General features: G+C 53.8%; 1 protein-coding gene across 1 annotated transcript; it reads left to right on the forward strand.

Annotated features, from left to right (window-relative positions):
* Nucleotides 1–7,327: 7,327 nt before the first annotated feature.
* Nucleotides 7,328–9,140, forward strand: PV07_10977 (uncharacterized protein; the record flags this gene model as incomplete). Its single annotated transcript, XM_016398364.1, has 1 exon — nt 7,328–9,140. The coding sequence occupies one exon, from the start codon at nt 7,328–7,330 to the stop codon at nt 9,113–9,115; it is 1,788 nt and encodes a 595-aa protein (XP_016242926.1). The 3' UTR covers nt 9,116–9,140.
* Nucleotides 9,141–19,441: the final 10,301 nt, after the last annotated feature.

The raw sequence follows: 19,441 nt of genomic DNA on the forward strand, positions 1-19,441 counted from the left end.
ATGCTGAGAGATGTTCGTATTTGGCGATGGCCGTGCCGTCGTTCCTTCGAAGCTTATCAGGGTCGACCAGGATGAATGCGAGAGCCATCGAAGCGCATTGAATGATGATGAAAGTGATGTAGACCGAATGGGGAACTCCCAAAGAGTGGGCTAGAGGATTTAGCATTGAGAAGATCAGGCCCAGGCTGAAGTTTAGAGTGGCTTACCATTCCAGTTGATCCTAGACGGCGCTCATGAATTAGCCTTGTATGGGGACACTGACAAACCGAGGCGATTCAACACACATACCCAAGAGCGATACATCCACCTACTGTAGCACCAGCGACATTGCTAGTCCACTGCATGGCGCGCCAGAATCCCCGTTGTTTCTCTTCGGAATAGCCATTGGCCACGAGGGCGGCGGTGGTCCAGAGGAATGCGGCCGTAATTCCCAGGTAAACGCCAGCAACCGCAGGATACCAAAGGTGCCCGTGGGCGTCAAAATACCACATGGCGCCTACCACTATCAGCTCATGCGTCGCTCCTTGATGGCAACAACAACCCCTCACCTGTATAGAGAGGGTATCCGGAGATGGCGATGATGATCGTATAACGAGGTCCGAGCTTGCTGAGCACCGTCGGGGTGATGACTCCGGCCAACACAAATGCAGCATATAGCAGGGCATTGCTGATGTTGGCCATCTGGATCGAACTAGGACGGCCACCTCCTGCTCCGAGGGCCTAGTGATGTTGGAAGACAGCCTTTGACGGCAAGAAGGCGCTGTGGGGGCTCACCGCAATGGCCAAGTACAGTCCCGGATTGCAAAAGAGCGTTGCGCTGATGACGAGATTCTGTACAAAAGGACTGTCGTCCACCTTGGTCAGACGAGGTCTATTAGACACTGAATGTGGACTTACTTGTTCCTTCTCCACGGTGATAAATGGGCATCTTCCATGACTGCGCTATTGACGGCAGTGATTTCAACCGACATGATGATGGCTCAATGACAAAGGAAGTAAAGGGTGTGCAAAGCCTTTGTATTCTGAATTCAACATGGAACTACCAGGAAGACTTTGTGGTCTTTGCAGGCAGGTCCATCAAGATATATCTCCTCGTTGACCGTTTTATCAATTGATGTGTCTATCACGCCGTACCTCCAATATCGGTGGCGTCGAGTAATCTCCATAGCACAGGGCCTTGGCAGGCTGGCAGAACCTCCCCTCTGCCCTGGCTGTACTGAGTCTAAAAAGCAAAGTAAGAGGTTTGCGATAGTCTGGGAGCCGAGGAGCCGAAACATCCACGTCGAGCGAAGCGGGATGGCATCGGTAGGGTGGAACTAGTGGGACGATTTCGTCCTAGTTGATTCGTCTGCCGCCGTCTATAGGGTTCTCGTGGCCCCTTTTCCTTATCTGAGATCGGGAAGAGGGAACCTTGATGACGGTGAACCTTCATAAAAGCTCAATAGCCGATATGAGCACTAGCAGCCAGAAGACAGAGTCCTTGTAACTTCCCGTCCTCACCCATCCTCATCGCCGAAGAGCATATGGTAGCCAGCATAGCCTTTCCTCTCTTCAGCGTCTTGATAACCCGAAACTGAGGAGCACAGCACAAGGTCTATCTTAGGCTAGTGGACTGGAACCGCAAAGCTAGCCGTTGAAGACAACCTGCGCGATTCATTCAAGGTTCCGACCACGAATGCTGGCTGGCAGAGGTCTGGATGCAAGGAGTGCGCTTATGGAATAGCTATAATAAGACCATCAAGGTTTGGGCACATTTGGCACACTAGGAGCACAAACCAACTGGCGAAAATGTCGACCATCGATGTGCCTCCTGCCAATTACCCCCCCGAAATCACTGGATATGTCGAGCCGTGGATTGCTGACCCTGGTGACACCATTCAGGTGAAGGTATGTCAACTCATCACTCGCATTTCAGGCATCTGATGTTCCAAACCGCGCTGTTTCGATCGGGTTCTCATGTAAAGGGGTATGTAGGTCTCGTGTACGGAACCTGAATTCAGATACCGAACGGTGCGTGTGATCCAGGGCGTTGACGTCCCACATTCGCCCAAGAAGGAGCTAGAAGAAGTCGCCGTGCCTTCAGGGGTCGCCACAGGAAGATTTCAGCTCGCTCGCATTGGCTCCTACGCTCTCGTTGAGCACTGGTGCAGATTGCCCCCTCAACATGGGCTATCGCTCTCGATGTACTTCCAACCGTGGTTGACCGACGCTGGACATTTACAATCGATGGTGTCCACGCTCGATGTACCCTCGAAAAGCGGGTTTGGCCTATTCATCAACACCGACGGTGCCGTGGAGCTTTGGGCCGGTACAGGCTCATCAATCGAGGTATTCTTGACAACATTCAAACCCTCAAGGAAACGATGGGTGCATGCAAAGTTGGACATCAAAGGGATGCGTGTTTCTTTGTACCTAGAGCCGGTCCCACATGCCGTTGAAAAGAGAACTTCAGCCATGCACTACGAGGCGTCTTTGCCCCATGATTTCAACATCTCACCTGACTGTGCTCTGCTATTTGCCGGGACTTTCGCCGAGAGTGTGAGTGTTCAAAGTCCTCGAGCCACACATTTCTTCAATGGTCGGATCGACAGCCCTTCGATCACGGCGGTAGGACCTGAAGGCCGTGTAATCGTCCAGTACGATTTTGCTCGCAATATCTCCGGAGACTCAATAATCGACACGTCTGGGGGCGGTCACCATGGACTACTCATTAATGCCCCGACGAGAGGGGTTCGAGGATACAATTGGGATGCTTCCGAGATCGACTGGACCAACGCAAAATATGGCTATGGTGCTATCCACTTCCACGAAGATGATCTGGACGATGCCAAATGGGAGACTGATCTCACGGTAGCACTGCCCTCTGATCTCCGCTCCGGCATATATGCCGTCGAAGTCGAGTCCACGAATGGTAAGACCTCGGACATGATCACTTTCATAGTCCGCACGACGGCAGAAAGATCTCAGCGGGACCCTGGGAAACCCAAGGTGGGCTTGGTTCTGTCGACATTTACCTACCTTGCATATGCCAACGACAAGCTCTCAGATCCCAACAGGCCCTCTTCCAACGCGACCGGCGCGGCGCTGTGCGAATCTACTCCCTATTCGTCCGAGGACATGAACAGGCAACTCAGACGATGGGATATCGGGCTGTCTACCTACGACACGCACAACGATCTCTCTGGGACCGTCTTCTCCACGGCAAAGCGCCCCATCACGAATTTCAGGCCCGGATTCATCTCTTACGGCTTGGCGCGCCCGCGCCACCTCAGCGCCGAGTCAATGATGATCGGATACCTCGAGCGTGAAAACATTCCCTATGAGACTATCACCGACCACGACCTCCATCAATATGGGGCGTCGGCCCTCACGCCCTACAACACCGTCATAACCGGCGGGCACCCGGAGTATCTGAGCTTCGAGATTTACGACGCCTACGAAAATTACGCGAAACGAGGCGGCAACTTGATGTATCTGGGCGGTAATGGGTTCTACTGGGTCACCGCCTTGGATCCGGCCCGTCCATGGCGCGTGGAAGTTCGACGAGGCGAGGAAGGTGTTCGCAGCTACTCGATGGAGCCTGGCGAGCGCCATCTCAGCCTGGACGGCCGATATGGCACGTTGTGGAGGGCCCGGGGTCGTTCCTCGCACGCACTGTTCGGAGTGGCCTTTTGCTCCCAGGGGAGACCGCCGGGGGTGCCGTACAAGAGAACAGAGGCGGGCAAGGACGCGCGGTTCTCCTGGATGTTCGACGGAATGTCAGACGGGGAATTGATAGGTGTATTCGGCCTGGGCGGCGGCGCCAGCGGAGACGAGATGGACAGCTTCGACCTCGCGCAGGGCAGTCCCCGGAACGCCGTCGTGGTGGCGACCTCGACCGGCCACCCCGACGGATTCGGGATCGCGTCTGAGTGCGTCGCCTACCCGATTCTCGCGACTCGTGGGACGGAGACGAACGAGATCCGCTCGGACATGGTGTACTACGAGACCGATGGTGGAGGAGCGGTTTTCTCGGTGGGGAGTATCAACTGGTACCCGTCCTTGGGGTGGGACGACTATCGGAACAACGTCGCCAGGCTTACCGGCAATGTCATCAGGGAGTTCTTCAGAAGGGAACAGACGAAACCATAAACGCTCCGTCGAGCTCTGCGGTGATCTTTATAATGGGAAGAGTTACGGGTATCAGAGAACATCTAGCAGGTGTCCTTATTCACTGTAGTGTGTTAGTGCCCAAAACTAGCTACCAATTGGCGAGATAGCTCGGCATTTTGTCGAAAGGAAAGGGGTTGAAGAAGTATTCCGACAACTCCCTCCAAGGCGCACCGCGATTTGCACTCCAGCAAAGAGAAAATATGTCTCTCGCCAGTCCGGGTGAGCGGCATCCATATTCAGGTTTTGGATGGCCTTGGAACGAGGCTCCGGGTGTATGCTATGGAAGTATTTGACTCTGCTTCGAAGATTTGGATTTGAATAGGTCTATACAAGGACAATGGCGCAGCGGCCGTACTTGCGAAAATCAATTACACTCATAGTCTCGACTTGCTAAGAGCCTGGATCACCTCTTTCGCCCCTCTTTCGCCCGACCTGACAGCTCCGTCCAGGTAGCCTTTCCACTCGAAAGCCGTCTCGGTTCCCACAAAATGGGCCCGTAGGTGAGGAGTTCTCAAGGCATGGCCGTAGTTCGTCATCGCCCCGGGCGGTGCGGCCGGACAAGGGCAGCCCTGAGACCACTGATCTTGAATCCACAGGTGGTCCGTAACAGCCAGGGGCTCGGGGACGGTTTTGGTGAAGGGACAAAAGAGTCGTCTGACATGGGAGAGCACAGCATCGTGGCGCTCCTTTTGTGTCAGGGTCAGTAGGCTCCGACCTGGTTGGCCTCCGACGAAGCACGTCAAGGTATAGTTGCCCGTCTCTTCAATACTTGAGTCGCGAGTGACGCACACGGGCCCTTGGAAAGATTGAACCATACCGCAGAGTCCACTGCCTCTCCACCAAGGCTGGGCGTAAAGAAGCATCACCTTGAAGGTACAGCCTAGCTTATTGGCTTGACTAAGTTGTTCTTTCGCCTTTGGCAGCGGAGGCTCGAACGTGATTTCTTTATACAAGGGCGTCGGCACGGAAACAATGACCCGTCGACAATGAATCTCACCCCTCCCGGCCGACACGAGGATTGATTCCGGGGTTTGTTCGATCCGGCGGACGGGGGAGTTCAAGATGATGGATCCCGGAGCGAGGGACTCCGCGAGTCCAACAGACAAGGCTTGAGTGCCTGGACTTTATCAGCTTCACCTTGTTGAGTCCGGGGGTGCAGGTTTCATGAGCTCTTTGCAGGGACATTACTTACCTTGGGCCAATTTGTAGTATTGGCCTCCGTTCTTTCTGTCGGACCGCATCTGCATCAACCCGCCACCACTTTTGCAATAATCCAGGAAGAAGAGCGTGCTGATTTCAGAGGGCTCGAGACCGAGCATGACGCGGGTCCAAACCCTCACGGATGCCAGCGCTGTCTCACCCCCTCCCTGCATTTTCACCCATTGTTCCAAGCTGTAGGCGTCGAAGTCCTTGCCTGAGCTAGTGGGATTGCGAAGGTCAATCGTCTGGCAAGTGCGCTCGAACAAATCACGGATGTATATCATGTTTTCGACTCCATTTTGTTCAGCAAGGGCCTGTGAATTGGGTCAGTATCAACACGGCCACTTTGCAGACTCGCGGGAAGGGAGCATACGCTCGGGCTGGTGCCATATTTGAAGGTCGAGAGCCCTCCCCCGATATCCTCCTGGACCACATCCCCTTCGACATACTGTTGGACCAGCCTAATTCCCAAGGCTTTTGCAAGTTCGTATACCTTAGCCTGGTTAGTGTCATTGATCCAAGCAGCACCAACATCCACATTTCTGCCATTCTCGAGGGGATCGTGAGACCACGTCTTGCCGCCCACTCTGTCTCGAGCCTCGACCACGAGGCATGAATACCCCGCCTTCTGCACATCACTGGCAGCCTTGAGACCACTCAATCCAGCTCCGACTACCACAACGTCAACCGTCCGAGCGGGGTCCAAACGAACGGCGGCGTACGCCTCGATCTCGAATTTAAAGCCGGGCTCCGCCAAGCACGGGACAGGCACCAACGTGGTGGCAGGTCGGTGGCCGTCCAGGAACTTGATCAAGTGCGGACGGTAGAGGCGATGGTTGGGGTCGAAATCGACGACGTACCACACAAGCTTGTAGATATCTTTTACCTGGGCACCGGCAGCCGCAAGAGCGCGTTTGAGATTGGTGAACGCCTGCGCAATCTGGGCATCCGTGTCCGCGACCAGATTGTTGTTTTCATCGATGCCAACCTGTCCAGATGTCGCAACGAGACGCACCGGACCGGTCGTGGTTGAGACTTGTGAAAAGACCGGGCCAGGATGCCACACACTGTGAGGATCTATGCTCCGCACAGAGCGGCTTTCCTTTTGGTAGGACATCTCCTATGTGGAATTGTTTGGTGACCACCACTCTCCGAGCCTAGACAATTGGAACTGAAAGTAGGGCGAGAGGACATGGCCTAGATGGTTCAGGGCATGTTTTGTCTATTAAAGAGTCCATCCAGGAGACTTTGTCAGAGGCTGGCGGCACCACAAATTCCATCGAGCAATACCAATCGAGACGTGGCCGTCCCAACCGCGACCTTCGAACCCGCCTTGGAACCGACGTATGCTGTCTGTTCCCCGTATAGAGGTGCCGGTAGAGCCGTTGAGCAGAGTCGCGCGTTATCGACCTATAGCAGATCGCCAGATCGCCAGACAATCACAGAACGTTGCACACAGTACTCATGCTCCACCACGCACAAGTCATTCAGTGGAATGGACATGGCCGCTCCAGTGAGTGAGGCTGGCTTCTCGGCTCCTCGGCTGCTCGGCTGCCACCATGACCCACAGATCTACCAACCAGGCTGGAGAAGGGAAGAGGGTGGAGGTTCTTTAATCGCCCACCCTTTGATGCTGGCATGGTTCTGATGCTCGAGCAACAGCAATGATGATCGGGTTGGCGATGGCGTCCGAGATGGTCGACAGAACATCGACTCCTCGTGCGGCTCAGCCGACACGTCGGCGAAGACAATTGCGAGCCTGTGACGCATGCCATCGCAGGAAAGTCCGCTGTGATGCAGTCGGCTGCCAGCCATGTTCCAACTGTCAGTCGGATGGAAGTATGTGCCGGTGAGTCCTTGTCGGTCCGAATCTAATGTTGCTTGATAGCCCGACTCGTGTTGACCTGCCACACTGTTTAGATTCGATATCGTGACAGCCTTGTCCTTGAAAAGCAGGACCCAACGTGGCAGAGCTATGAGCCGCTATCAGGATCAGGCTGCGTCTGGGCCGGCCGATTCGGCTGACGAAGCACATGCTCCATGTGACAGAGCTGGCTCGCCTGTCACTGGCCCAACCGGCTCCGAAACAAGGTCGAATGATGCTGCCGCCGATGACTTGAATGGGCACGGGCTGTTGGAATTCTTCCAGCACGGCATCAGCACCCAGTCCTGGTCCCGGTTCGACAGCCTCGATGAAGCTCGCATGTGTTACGTGGGGACCCCGATATCCAACCTAGCATACCTCGTCAGTCAAGAACGATGTGGCGACGAAACCAACCTACACTTCCCCATTCCCCAAGTCCACAGGGAAGTGTCGTGGACCATTGGCTCCAGCCTGCCCTCACTCCGGCTCCGTCCGCCCCTGGAGTCGGACCTGAATTCATTGCCAGTCAAAGAGGTGCGAGATGCTCTGATCGAAGCATTCTTCCGTGACATTTACCCCATCTTCCCCATTTTGGACGAGGCTGAATGGCGATACCACTGCGCGAGCAAGGACTCGCCCCCTCCACTTTTACTCTACCAGGCCATCCTTCTAGCCGGTGCTCACGTTTGCCAACACCCCAAAGTGGTGGAATCAAGGTCGTCGTTCAAAGCAGCCCTTTTCCACCGCGCCAAGGCACTTTGGGACCTCCGGTTCGAGAACGACAGAGTCATCCTGGTGCAGACTGCCCTGTTGTTTTCATGGCACACGGAAAACTCCGACAGCGTCAGTGCCAACCACTACTACTGGATATCGGTTGCCGCCGGCATCGCCTTTGGCCTGGGGATGCACCGAAACCTGGCTTCCAGTGCCACCAGCACCGCCATGCCCCCGGCGTGTCGAACCATGTTCCGGAGGATGTGGTGGACACTGTTCCAATGTGCGGTTGCGGCCGCCCTAGAATATGGGAGGCCCCTGGTGACTCCTCCCAGCGAATGTGACCAACCGGCCCTCACCGAGGAGGATCTCCTGCAGACCGACGGGTCGAAAAACACCAACATCAACCTCCAGTACTGCGTGCGCAACAGCCAGCTGTGTGAGATCGTAGCCGACATCCTGTACGCCTTCTCACCCGGCTCGGTTCGCACCCTTGGCCATCTGCAGGACACCAGCGTCTTGGACTCGCGGCTGGCCACGTGGATCAGGACCCTCCCGCCAGGGAACGACTTCTACACGCTGCACCTGCGGCTCCATTACAACAGTGCTCTCCTGCACCTCCACCGGACGGTCATCCAAGAGGCCAGGTCGCCCGTCGCGGCCCTGACCCATTCCTCCAAACTGTGCGAGAGCGCCGCCGAGACCTTGGTGGGCATCCTGTCGTCCATGATCCAGTCCGGTACCATCCGGCGCTGTTACTTCACCGCCTCGACCGCGGTCATGGCCGCGGCCATCCAATTCATCCGGGAAATGCGCGGGGCCATTGCGCAGAACTCGTCGCTGCTGGCGCTCCAGGCCCAGGACCGACTGGAGGGCTGTTTCCCGGCCATGAACGAGCTGACGCGCTACTGGCCCGCGACCAGCGCGACGCTCAAATTGTTCCAGCACGTCCTGGAGACGACCAAGCCCATGATGAACTCGCACTTCAACGATCAGATCTCGCGCGTCTCTTCCGGCGCCGTGGCCGTGGATGCGGCCAGTCAAGATCTTGGGCCGGATAACTGGGACTCCATGTTTTCCAACCTCTACACTATCGCCCCAGAACCAGACTGGTCCAACATCGAGTCTTGGTTTGGGGTCTCGCCGTACAATGGTGGCGATGGTGGGAGTGGGCGAGTGCCCTAGACTCTCGAAGCAGCTCCACACCGACATGGTCTTTTCTCAATAGACTTTACGACCAAGAAGAGCTTCTCAAACACAGAGAGCATGTGCCAGGTCGTGAAACGTTTGTTATCCCTAAACCCAGGGCATTCCGACGTCAAGGAAGGCCTGGCATTTATCCTGAAACCCAGTGATGATATCTATAGTTTGCTCTTGTCCAAGTCTCGCCCGAAACACAAACAATCTTCGCACTTTCACTCGGCCAGCCCCTACTTATTGTGGATCAGATCTCCAAACTCTCGACAAATCGTCTCTAATTCGAGATCAAGACGCCGATCCTGTCCGTTCAACAAGCCGAGATAGTGCGACAAGTCCCGTCCATCGAATTCTCTCTCGGCAAACCCGCTGCCGAGGAAGTCGAAAAGGTTCTTGTCATTGATGTACTGGATCTCATAATCCTCGAACCGGGGCTGCGACATCAAATCCACGAAGACGAGCCGGGAACCGGGAAACATCGCCAGCGGCCCATCCGCCCTCCCTTGTTTGTACCAGCTCACACACCCCGACGTCCAGACGGTCCGGTCCAGAAAGAGCGCCGCGTGTTCCTTGAACTTTTGGCAAACCTCGATTTTGGGCGTGAGGCTTTGGATGCGGAATTTCTGCATGTGTTGGATGCACTGGACGATGTTGGCGTGGAGGACTTCGATCAACGGGAGGATGGAGCCGTGACCGAGAGGCCCGTAGGCGCCGTTGATCCAATAATAGTTGGGCACTGAGTCTGTATTAGTCGGATGGTCTGACCTTTGTAGAGTCGCGCTCATACTGTGAGGAACACCCAAGGAGAGATAGGAGATCGGCTCTTTCGCAAACATCTTCCCCACGCTGTGGCCGTTGGCTTCGATTGGGAATCTCGGAACCCATGACGTGGTGAAGCTGAACGCGAGTCAGTAGTAAAATCGACTCAATGACGGCTATGGAGATGTTACCCTGTCGCGCAGATGATAACGTCAACCTCGTGGTGCGTTCCTTGATCGTCGATGAATCCCGCGGGCGTAATTCCCTGCATTTCGGACGTGAAAACTTTCACATGCTCCTGGGTGAGCGCCTCGAGGAACCCATTGCCAGGCTTCGAAGAACTGGTCTTAGCGCCGGGGTCGCTCGTCAAAGGTCAGGAGAAACATTACCGTCGCGCGCCTGCAGCCCACTCCAAAAGTCTTGGGTATCAAAGCGTCGACCAGTTCGGGATGGCGAGATCCAAGCCTGTCAGTCATATGCCGGAGTGCAAACTACAAATATCAGCTCCTGTAAGAAGCCCCTTCCGAATGGCAAGGTTTACCTCTTTGGCCTCGGCGGCTTCGGGGGTGTTTTTGAACAGCATTTTGAAGCGCAGGTTCAGCTCCGACTCGATCATTTTCGAGTACTTCAGCAGGAATTCCGGTTCGTCGGCGAATCGCCTCTTTTGGTCTTCGGTGTCTTCCAGATGGGTGAGTGTAATGGACGAAGGGCGAAGGAGGTGCACTGGCGGACTCACAGTCAAAGTTGGTGCCCTCGACTCCGGCAAACTTTTGAGCAAACCCAGTCGTGATCCAAGTTGGCGACCTCACCCAGGTATACAACTGCCTGACCTCGGGTGCGATGGCTGCTGTGATCTGGACACCACTGCTCCCCATCCCGATGACGGCTACTCGCTTGTCTTTGAGGCTGATGGAGCTGTCGTAGGCAGCGCTGTGAGTGATCTGTCCTTTGAAGGTGTCTAGGCCCTTGATATCTGGCCACTTCCAGTCACTGTGAGCGAGTTTAGTCAAGATTGACGGATGGAGGGTTGAAAGACCGGTCGGTACTTTAGAACGCCACTTCCATTGATCAAAATGTGGCACCAGTCCATAAACTCTGTCCCATCTGCCCTCTGAATGGTAATGTCCCAAACCCCCCGGTCACCATTCCACAGCGCACGGATGATCTTGTGGTGGAACTTCATGTATTTGGTGAAATCGTACTTGTCCACAATGTCCTTCAAATATTGCCAGATCTCAGGCGCTCCCGAGTAGAACTGAGACCAGGCCGGGTTTCGCGCCCACGTGAACTGATAGGTTGCGCTCGGAATGTCACAGGCGCAACCGGGATGCCTTGAAAGTATTAGAGCGTTGGACCCAATCGTGCGCGGGCTCACGATGCATGTTCGTACCTATTCTCCAACCATGTGCCTCCGACGTCGTGGTTTTTTTCATATATCTGTAGCTCGACATTCTGGAGCCGATCTTCGGTGAACTTCGCGAAGTTGATCCCTGAAGCCCCAGCTCCGATATGAATAATCCGCATCTTTCGCCCTTTGGCGTAATTTCCTTGGTATGGCCTATAGCCCCTGGCATTTTGGATCATGTATCCGCGGTCGTCGTAAAGCGGCTCGCACTGATCAGTTGCGGGAAAGCCTTCATCCGGCTCTGAAGGCGCCATGTCTTAATCTGCACTGGAGGGCGACGGTAAGTAGTAACGCTGTACCTTGCTCACGTGCAAAATAAACGAGCGTGTCAAAAGAAGTGCGACAACGGTTGTTGCAAACGGAATTTGGCTTATATCATTGCGACCTGTCAATAAAAGGTGATAATGGCTGTACGACCCATATTGGCCTATCACCTTCGGTTAGTGTGAGGCATATTGGGGTACATGGCTTCGCTGTCGTCGAAGAAGCATACTCGGCTCCCGCCAGATAAACAGTGGTCTAGATTCCACACTGCAACCTTGAAATAAACGGTTGTACGCCGGTAGCAGTCGCAATACTTCGGCTCCTCGGCAGCCACAAGGCGTAGCTATCCGGTAGTGTTGTCTGAAACAGGCACTTTCAGAAACTGCCATCGTACGCTAACGTCAGTCAATGGTTCGGCATAGATCTCTCGGCCCTGTCGGAGGCAGTTATCGAAAAGCGATCCGGAATCCCTTGGCGTCTTGCAGAATATTCCAAATGGCCCACCGAGAAGCTTGCGGATTCTAGTATTCTTCTCCATGATTTGGTCTTGGATGCCAGTATAGTAAACAAGAAGCGATGAGAAAGACTTATTCCCCGGAATATTCTCAACTCCTAACACTGCCCAAGTGAACTGGTTCATCGTAGCTACAAAGAATTTCGAAATATGTCACTGCTAGTCCCTCCATCTATTAGTATACCCGAAAAAGGTTAAATAACTCAAGATAGTGGGCACGTACCACCAACGGCGCTGATCTATTCAATACACCCGACAGCACTGCATCTCCGTCATCGATTGAACATTCCTTTGCCAGAACGTCCATCTTTCTGTGCTGTGTGATCACTATTTGAGCTCGAGCTCACATTTCAAGAGCATGACACGTCTGCAGGAAGACATCCATGCACCGCCTAACCTTTCAATCCTCGTACGCCTCACCTCATATTTCGATTGCGCCATCGTCACGCCGCAGTCCTCATCTTGTCGATCCGCTCAAGCGTGCGTCTAACCACCAGCTCTTCATCCCACGCTGCAGTCACTGACTTCTCAGCTGCGACGGCTCGAGTCCACGTCCAGAAATTTGGCGCCCCATCCTCGAGCGCTTTCGGGACAAAGCTCGGCACCAATTGCTCATAGTTCGGCAGCGTCAGAACTCGAAGAAGGAAAGGGCCGGTCAGAACCTAAAGCCGGTTCAATAAGTTTTTCATCCAAGCGAACCGTGGTGGCGTGGAAAATTACCTCTGCTAATGTCAGGCGGTTGGAGCCTCCAAAGAACGGTGCGGCGTCTGCGAGGAGGGGCTCGACGTGCCTCACAACAGCGTCGATGTACTTGCTCGCCGTTGCCGTCTTGGCGTCGGCGCCATTCGAGAAAACGGTCGAGTCGAAGAGCGGATGGGCCTTGCCAAAGTATGTATCCACAAAGTACCCGATTTGGAACCGCTGCAAGGCGCCAGCCGAGTCGGTGCTCGCCTTCAGGAGGTGGCCAGGGTAGGAGTCCGCGAGGAATTGAGAGATGAGAGCAGACTCGGTCAGCACACGGCCGTCGTGGGCGAGGGCGGGGACCATCCTACTGGGGCTGACGGCAAGATATTCAGCGGTGCGAGGGATGGTGATGTCGACGAGGTGTGTCTCGAATTCCAGACCCAGTTCACGCAGCGCAATCTGAACGCGATGCGCAAACGGGCAGTGATGGGCTGTGTAAAGTGTGATCACAGGAGCCATATATGGCACAACCGTACAGAACGCTTTTCTAAAGATAGGAGAAGGGTGATGAAGAAGGTGAAGCAGTCGGTTGGCGCAGTTACAAGGCAACAGAATATACTTGACCTGGTAGCTTTGCCTGTATGAGACACTTAATACTTCGGCATCAGAAGCTAAGTATTCACTGGTAAGAGGAAAGAATTTGCAGACTTCATCCTTACGAAGCTTTTCGAGGTTCAACCTTCCTGCCTGGCTCGCTTCAACCAGAGGTCATTTGTACCTTTCATTGGTCTAAGATCTGGCCAAGGTCCTGTTTCGAAATCTCGCGTGTGCTGAATCGGGATATGCCGACTTGACAGATGATTATCGCTCGCGCTCCAGGGGTCGGGATTTTCCGAAATGTAGTTATGTACAACCCCCAACAATGCAGCCATTCCGCCTTCTCGGACGGTTACAACATCAACTATCTCCCTCAATACACACATTGCCCATCGGCGCGGGGGTTTCACTGAGCAGGGCCTTGATGCCATGATAACAACCCCCACGCCATGGGATGGTTAGATTGGTGTTGCTACTGAAGCACTTATTCTACGGTGTCGCCAGCAGCAGGGACGAGTGCCGTGTCCATCATCGAAACCTGCTCTCCCATGATGAAGTTGAACTCTCCGAGATCCGGCCACTGCGCCGCCGAATTGAGCAATTCGCTGAGGTCGAAATTGTCCGTGGACAACACCGCTAACATGTTGTCGGCCCTATGATCGACGTTCGCCGTGGTGCCATCGCGGGAGAGCTGCAATTGCTTCGTCAACTCTCTGACGTGATTCTCGAATTCCAGGCGATTTTGGTGGATTTCTTCGATGTCCCTGGTGACTAGCCAATCGATTGTCACAGAGGAGAGCGTATCAAAGGCATTCCGACATCCTGCGGCTCCGTGGAAGGTCTCCGACATGGCCGAGAGCGTTGATGCGCAAGACTGGAGAGTGGAAATACTCTTACCCACAGGATTTTGGTCCCGAATTTCCTTCGAATGCCAGAGGCCGTAGATGACTCCTAGCCCGGCCAAAAAGAGGTGATGTACCGATTTCCATAACATCTCAACTCTTCCCTCGCGTTGCAAGACCTTGAGTCCAACGATGACTTTGGACGAGGCCTCAAAGGTGATAAATAGCTCTTCTGTTGACCGGTACATGTTGCCCACGTGCGGGCGATAGAGTTGCAGAATGGTGTTTTGGTAAATCACTTCCCAGTAGGCTTGGGACGCGAAGATTGATGACGGATGTGCTTTACCTGGTTCCGGAACTGTCGCATTCCATTCCTGCAGGCGGGGCAGAACGTCCTGTAACCAGACCGTCCAGCTGGGTCGGGGGTAGGCCGGCTTTAGAGCCCACACTTGGCTATGTTGTACGTGTCTGATCTCTGATTCCAGTCTGGCGAGGGCAAACAAGTGGTTGTGCGCTCGCTGAGTGTGGATGTCGAATTCGCTGGGTTGTTGTCGTCCAGGACGGCATCCTGTCCATGGATTCGGAAGCTGGACGCGTGTGCTTTCGTCGAGAATACCAAATGGACGGCCAAGAGTGATGCATAGCAGGCGGTCGAAATGATATGTAGAGTGCCATAGGCGCCTCCGGTCGTCCAACACGTCTGGATCCGTATTGAGGCACTGTGATTCAGTTTCCCAGTGTAGGCCTACGTCGATGCAAAGACGCAAAGCGAAACCTGTTAGATGCCAAAGGCTTCCTCGAGAAGGGGACAGCGCGACGAATTGGGCCAGCAAAAGCACAGTCCGCAGGGTTTCGACGTCGCTCTTGGAGTATGTGAGGATCTTTTCGACCCAGCCGAGTGCCGAACGGAAACATCCGTCACTCTGGCTTGGTCGGCCCCCGGACGTATGAGGGACGTCAACGAGAGCAATGGCGAATACCATGTATGCTATGAACATGTCCCTCTCAGGTACCTCAATTGATCCTTGGCTTGTTCCAAGAGAACGATATGCGCTGTCGATGGCTTTGCTCACCTGCAAACGATCCAGGATTGGCAGATGAGGTGTGCGATACTGGAAGTAAACGTCGACTAGATGATCTGCAACATGCCGTGGAGGCAATGAGGCTTTGGCTGGGGAGGATTCGATCAGGGAGAATTCATGAAATGGCTGCTGCTCCGGCACAAGTGGTGACGACAGGTTGTCAACGTGAATGGCTGCCAGAACCATTTTGGCGAAGGAGATGCCGCTGCTTTGACCCAAAAACCGCGGCTGCTGGAAAGGTTCAACGACAACGTTTTTGACTTTGGTGACCAAGTCTTGGAAAAGAGGCGAGCTTTCATCCGAGCCAGATTGCCTTTCTGGAGGAAGGCTGCCTGTCTCCGGGACCGAGTGAGAGGCTGTTACAGTGTTTGCAACGTCTTCGTCTGCGGCTGAATGGCCCCGTGTTCGCTCCCGCAAGTCCTGGACTTCCTGGGTGAGCGCTGCAATCTGCTCTTCCAAGTTGGAGACGTAGTCGCGAGGGATCTTGCAGGCTATCAGCAAGCTTGGAATGTCGGACCTCACAGGGCAGTAGTCCTTACCTCGACCTGCTTCCCGAAATGATAGGTGAGGCACGCAGCGTTAACGCTTTCGCAATTGGAACACTGCGGATATCTCTGGTCGCACTGCCAGATTGACCGTGTCATCAGTAGCTCAAAGTGCAGCATATCAATTTACTGTTGGTACCTTCTGCTTTCTCCGACGACACCTGCGCACCGATAAGATTCGCATCATGGCTTTGCCCGAAATCGTATTGGACTCACCTCTGGCATGCATTACCTCCGCCCCTGATTCTCTGTTCGGCGCGCGGCATTGCGTTCGTTAGACCCCAGAATATCGGTATAGAGACGATCAAAAGTGATATTCTGGTAGGAAGTTGGCGCGAGCTGGCCAGATAATGCGACGCGCCGTCGGGAAAACCCGACAGGCGCAGAAGTTTGATAACGGAGCCTGGATCCTGATTTGACTGCCGGGTAGTACATTTTGCGAAGGATAAGCGACATCTACTGACTGTTAGCGTCTTATCAACTTTGGACTGAGCGAAAGCAGTGACGAATATGTGCAAAGACACAGTTCTACTGAGGCCTCATGGATGAAGATGGAGTATTTAATTTCGCGACTCCAACGGGCTGGTCACCCATTCTCCTCCAGCAAGCCACTTCATCTGGTATCGTAAGCCATATCCTTGGACAAGTCTTGCACCGGAACCTGACCCAGACATGGACACGAATATGGAGAAAATGGCCAAGGATACCGTGTTCGACACCCCCAGTATTTCTGAAGACCACGCGATTGGCACCGCCACCACTCTATACATTGATCCCGCTAGGGAAGCAGCAGTGCGAAGGAAGTTTGACATTTATGTCGTACCAATCTCAGTCATTTATCTTGTCATGTCTACCCTTGACCGCAACAACGTGAGTAGCTCCTGATTGTGAGGTATATCTGTTAATTATTGTACAGCTTGGAAATGCTCGTGTCTTTGGCTTCGACAAAGATATCGGATTGAAAAATGGCCAGTTCGGAAACATACAGACGCTGTCTAGCGTCTGTACCGTTGTATTTGAAGTCCCTTGGGTCCTGGCTACCCGTCGATGGGGTGCCAAAAAGGCGATCGGTACAGCGTTCGTCCTATGGAGCATCTGTACGCTCGGGACTGCGTTCGTCCAAACGTACGGCCAGACGATCGCCTGTCGTATGTTGCTGAATGCCGCCGAAGCGGGTCTCGCCCAGGCATTCGCCTTCCTATTCTCAACTATCTATCCACGTGAGCTAGCAGGAAAGCGAATCATGACCACGAACCTTGCCCAATGTATCTCTGGTGCCTTTGGCGGGCTCTTCGCATATGCTGTCCAAACGATGGGGACACGGCACGGTCTTGCGGCGTGGAGATGGCTCTTTATCATTGAGTTCTGTATCACCGTGGTGATCTGTGGTATTGGTCTGTTCTTCCTGCCTGGCGAAGTCGAGAAAGCATGGTTTCTGAGCGAAGAAGAGAAGGAGACCATGCGGATCAAAAAGGAACGAGACTACCTCATCCGAGGAGAAGAGAAATTCGAGCGCAAGTGGATCAAGATCGCCCTGACCGACCCTTTTGTCTACCTCCTGGGCCTTGCCTTCTTCACTTCGTCGATTGCCATAAACGGATTTGGAGTCTTCCTACCCACCATCATCGACGGCCTGGGGTAAGTTCTGACGTTGGATACCAAACCTTCTTTGGCTGACTGGTTGTAGCTTTGCTTCCCTTAAGGTCAATTACATGACTATCCCAGTCTATGTTCTTGGGGCCATATCCCTTTCGGTCCAGGTCTACTATTCGGACAAGCTCAGAAAGCGGGCATTTTTCATCGTTGGATGTTGTGCACCTGTCGCTGTGGGGTATCTCATGTGCGTGTGGTCCAAAAACCCTGATGTTGGCTATGCCGGCATGTTTGTCCTTGTCATAGGTGAGTCGTCTCGGCATTTGATTGAAGGGCACCTCTGATGATCTTCACCATTCACCAGGGCTTTATCCCATTTCCACCTTGGCTGTAACGTGGATCACAACGAACCTCGCACCCGACTCGAAACGTGCAATAGGCCAGCCATTTGCCTATAGTTTAGCCAACGTATCGAACCTTATTTCCGGTCAGCTATATCCAAGTCAGCAAGGCCCACGATACGTCCCCGGTAACTCTATCTCGGCTGGTCTCACAATTGTCGCTGGATTTCTCTACACCTCATGCTGGTTTCTGCTCAGGAGAAGAAATACTAAGAAGACGAAGATGATTGCTGAAGGAGCTACCACCAATGGTAGAGAAGGAGATCAGAGTCTTGATTTCACTTACATTCTCTGAGCTGTTCTTTACCACATGCAACGTGCGCAGGGTCGGCTTGCTAGGCTCGTTTGTTTTGTTAGCATTCAATACAAAACATGGTTATGGAGAGACGAAAAGAATTCTAGTTGAGTACTTGCGCACAATGTTGTGGACTCAAGGTGGAGCACGATGGATAGGTCAAGGCGAGCGCAGGCGAGAGCGGAAACCAAGAAGGAAGAGGTTGGGGAATGAGGTTCCCACCGTAGGTGCCTGGGCCCCCTAAAGCACGGGGAGATCTCCTAGTAACCACTCTGCGAAAGAAAGAGAGTGACTTATCTCAGCCTCGTCCCCTGCGATTATGGGCCCACCTTCTAAAGCAATGGACGAAGGGGAGTACCTTATTGGCCAGGAGGAAGCCCTATGCTTAAATCCTTTCTCGCCAACAACTCCGCCCAATCGTCACCGAAGGAGTCGGAACCAAGCGTTGGTCGCCATTCCCGGAGCGAATCGAGTTCAGTCTCCTCGGAAGGGCGCGCGATATCTCCGTCCATGCAACTTTTAACACTATAGAACATCAACACTGCTCCGAAATGCACAGCAGCAGTTCCTTTCATCGCCGCGTTTGCGGAAGGACACCGCTGTAAGGGGATCCTGGCGTGATACTGTCGGTATGGCTGACGAGAAGAGCCTAAGTCGATACGCTGTAAGTTAAGGGTGCCGTGCTCCCCCCGGCCCTCGCTAACCTGTCAGTGCGACTACTGTTGGAAGAAAAAGGTAAGTGGATGCAAGGATGATGGGCCGGGCTACTCGCATATTTTGCCCTCAAGGCCGATCATGATCCAGATACACTACTCATACAAGGCAGCTCCGCTGTTCTCGGGAGAAACCCAAATGCAAAAACTGCAGCGCCTGGACGAGTGATTGTTCATATTCTCGGGAACCATCTGACAGCAAGCATGGCCCGATGATTAGGTAGCGTCCACTCCTGAGGCTTTACTCTGCCACCCAGCTGATTATACGCAGAGACACCCCGGACATCGATCCAGATCCAGAATCAGTCGGTCAGCATGCAGGCCCAAATCCCAGCTTCACTGTCTGGCAAAGTCGTTCGGGTGCCCAAACAAATCAGGATCAGCTGCCAGAGTTCGGCAACGATACTCTCTCTAGCGTTACCTCGACCTTTTCCCACATCCAGGATGTGCTTGACGGCAGTCATATACGCCAGAATCTTACAGCTATCACAACTCAAGGCACTGGCATGCTTTCCGACCTCTATAGCCAATTCAAAGACTCGACTTATGACTACGACAAGATCAAAGCTGCAGTCAGAATGACAAGGCGAGAGCAAGAAGCCTTTTTTGTTCCGACGGAG

This window comes from Cladophialophora immunda, assembly GCF_000835495.1.
Source record: "Cladophialophora immunda strain CBS 83496 unplaced genomic scaffold supercont1.7, whole genome shotgun sequence".
Taxonomy (NCBI): Eukaryota; Fungi; Ascomycota; class Eurotiomycetes; order Chaetothyriales; family Herpotrichiellaceae; genus Cladophialophora; species Cladophialophora immunda.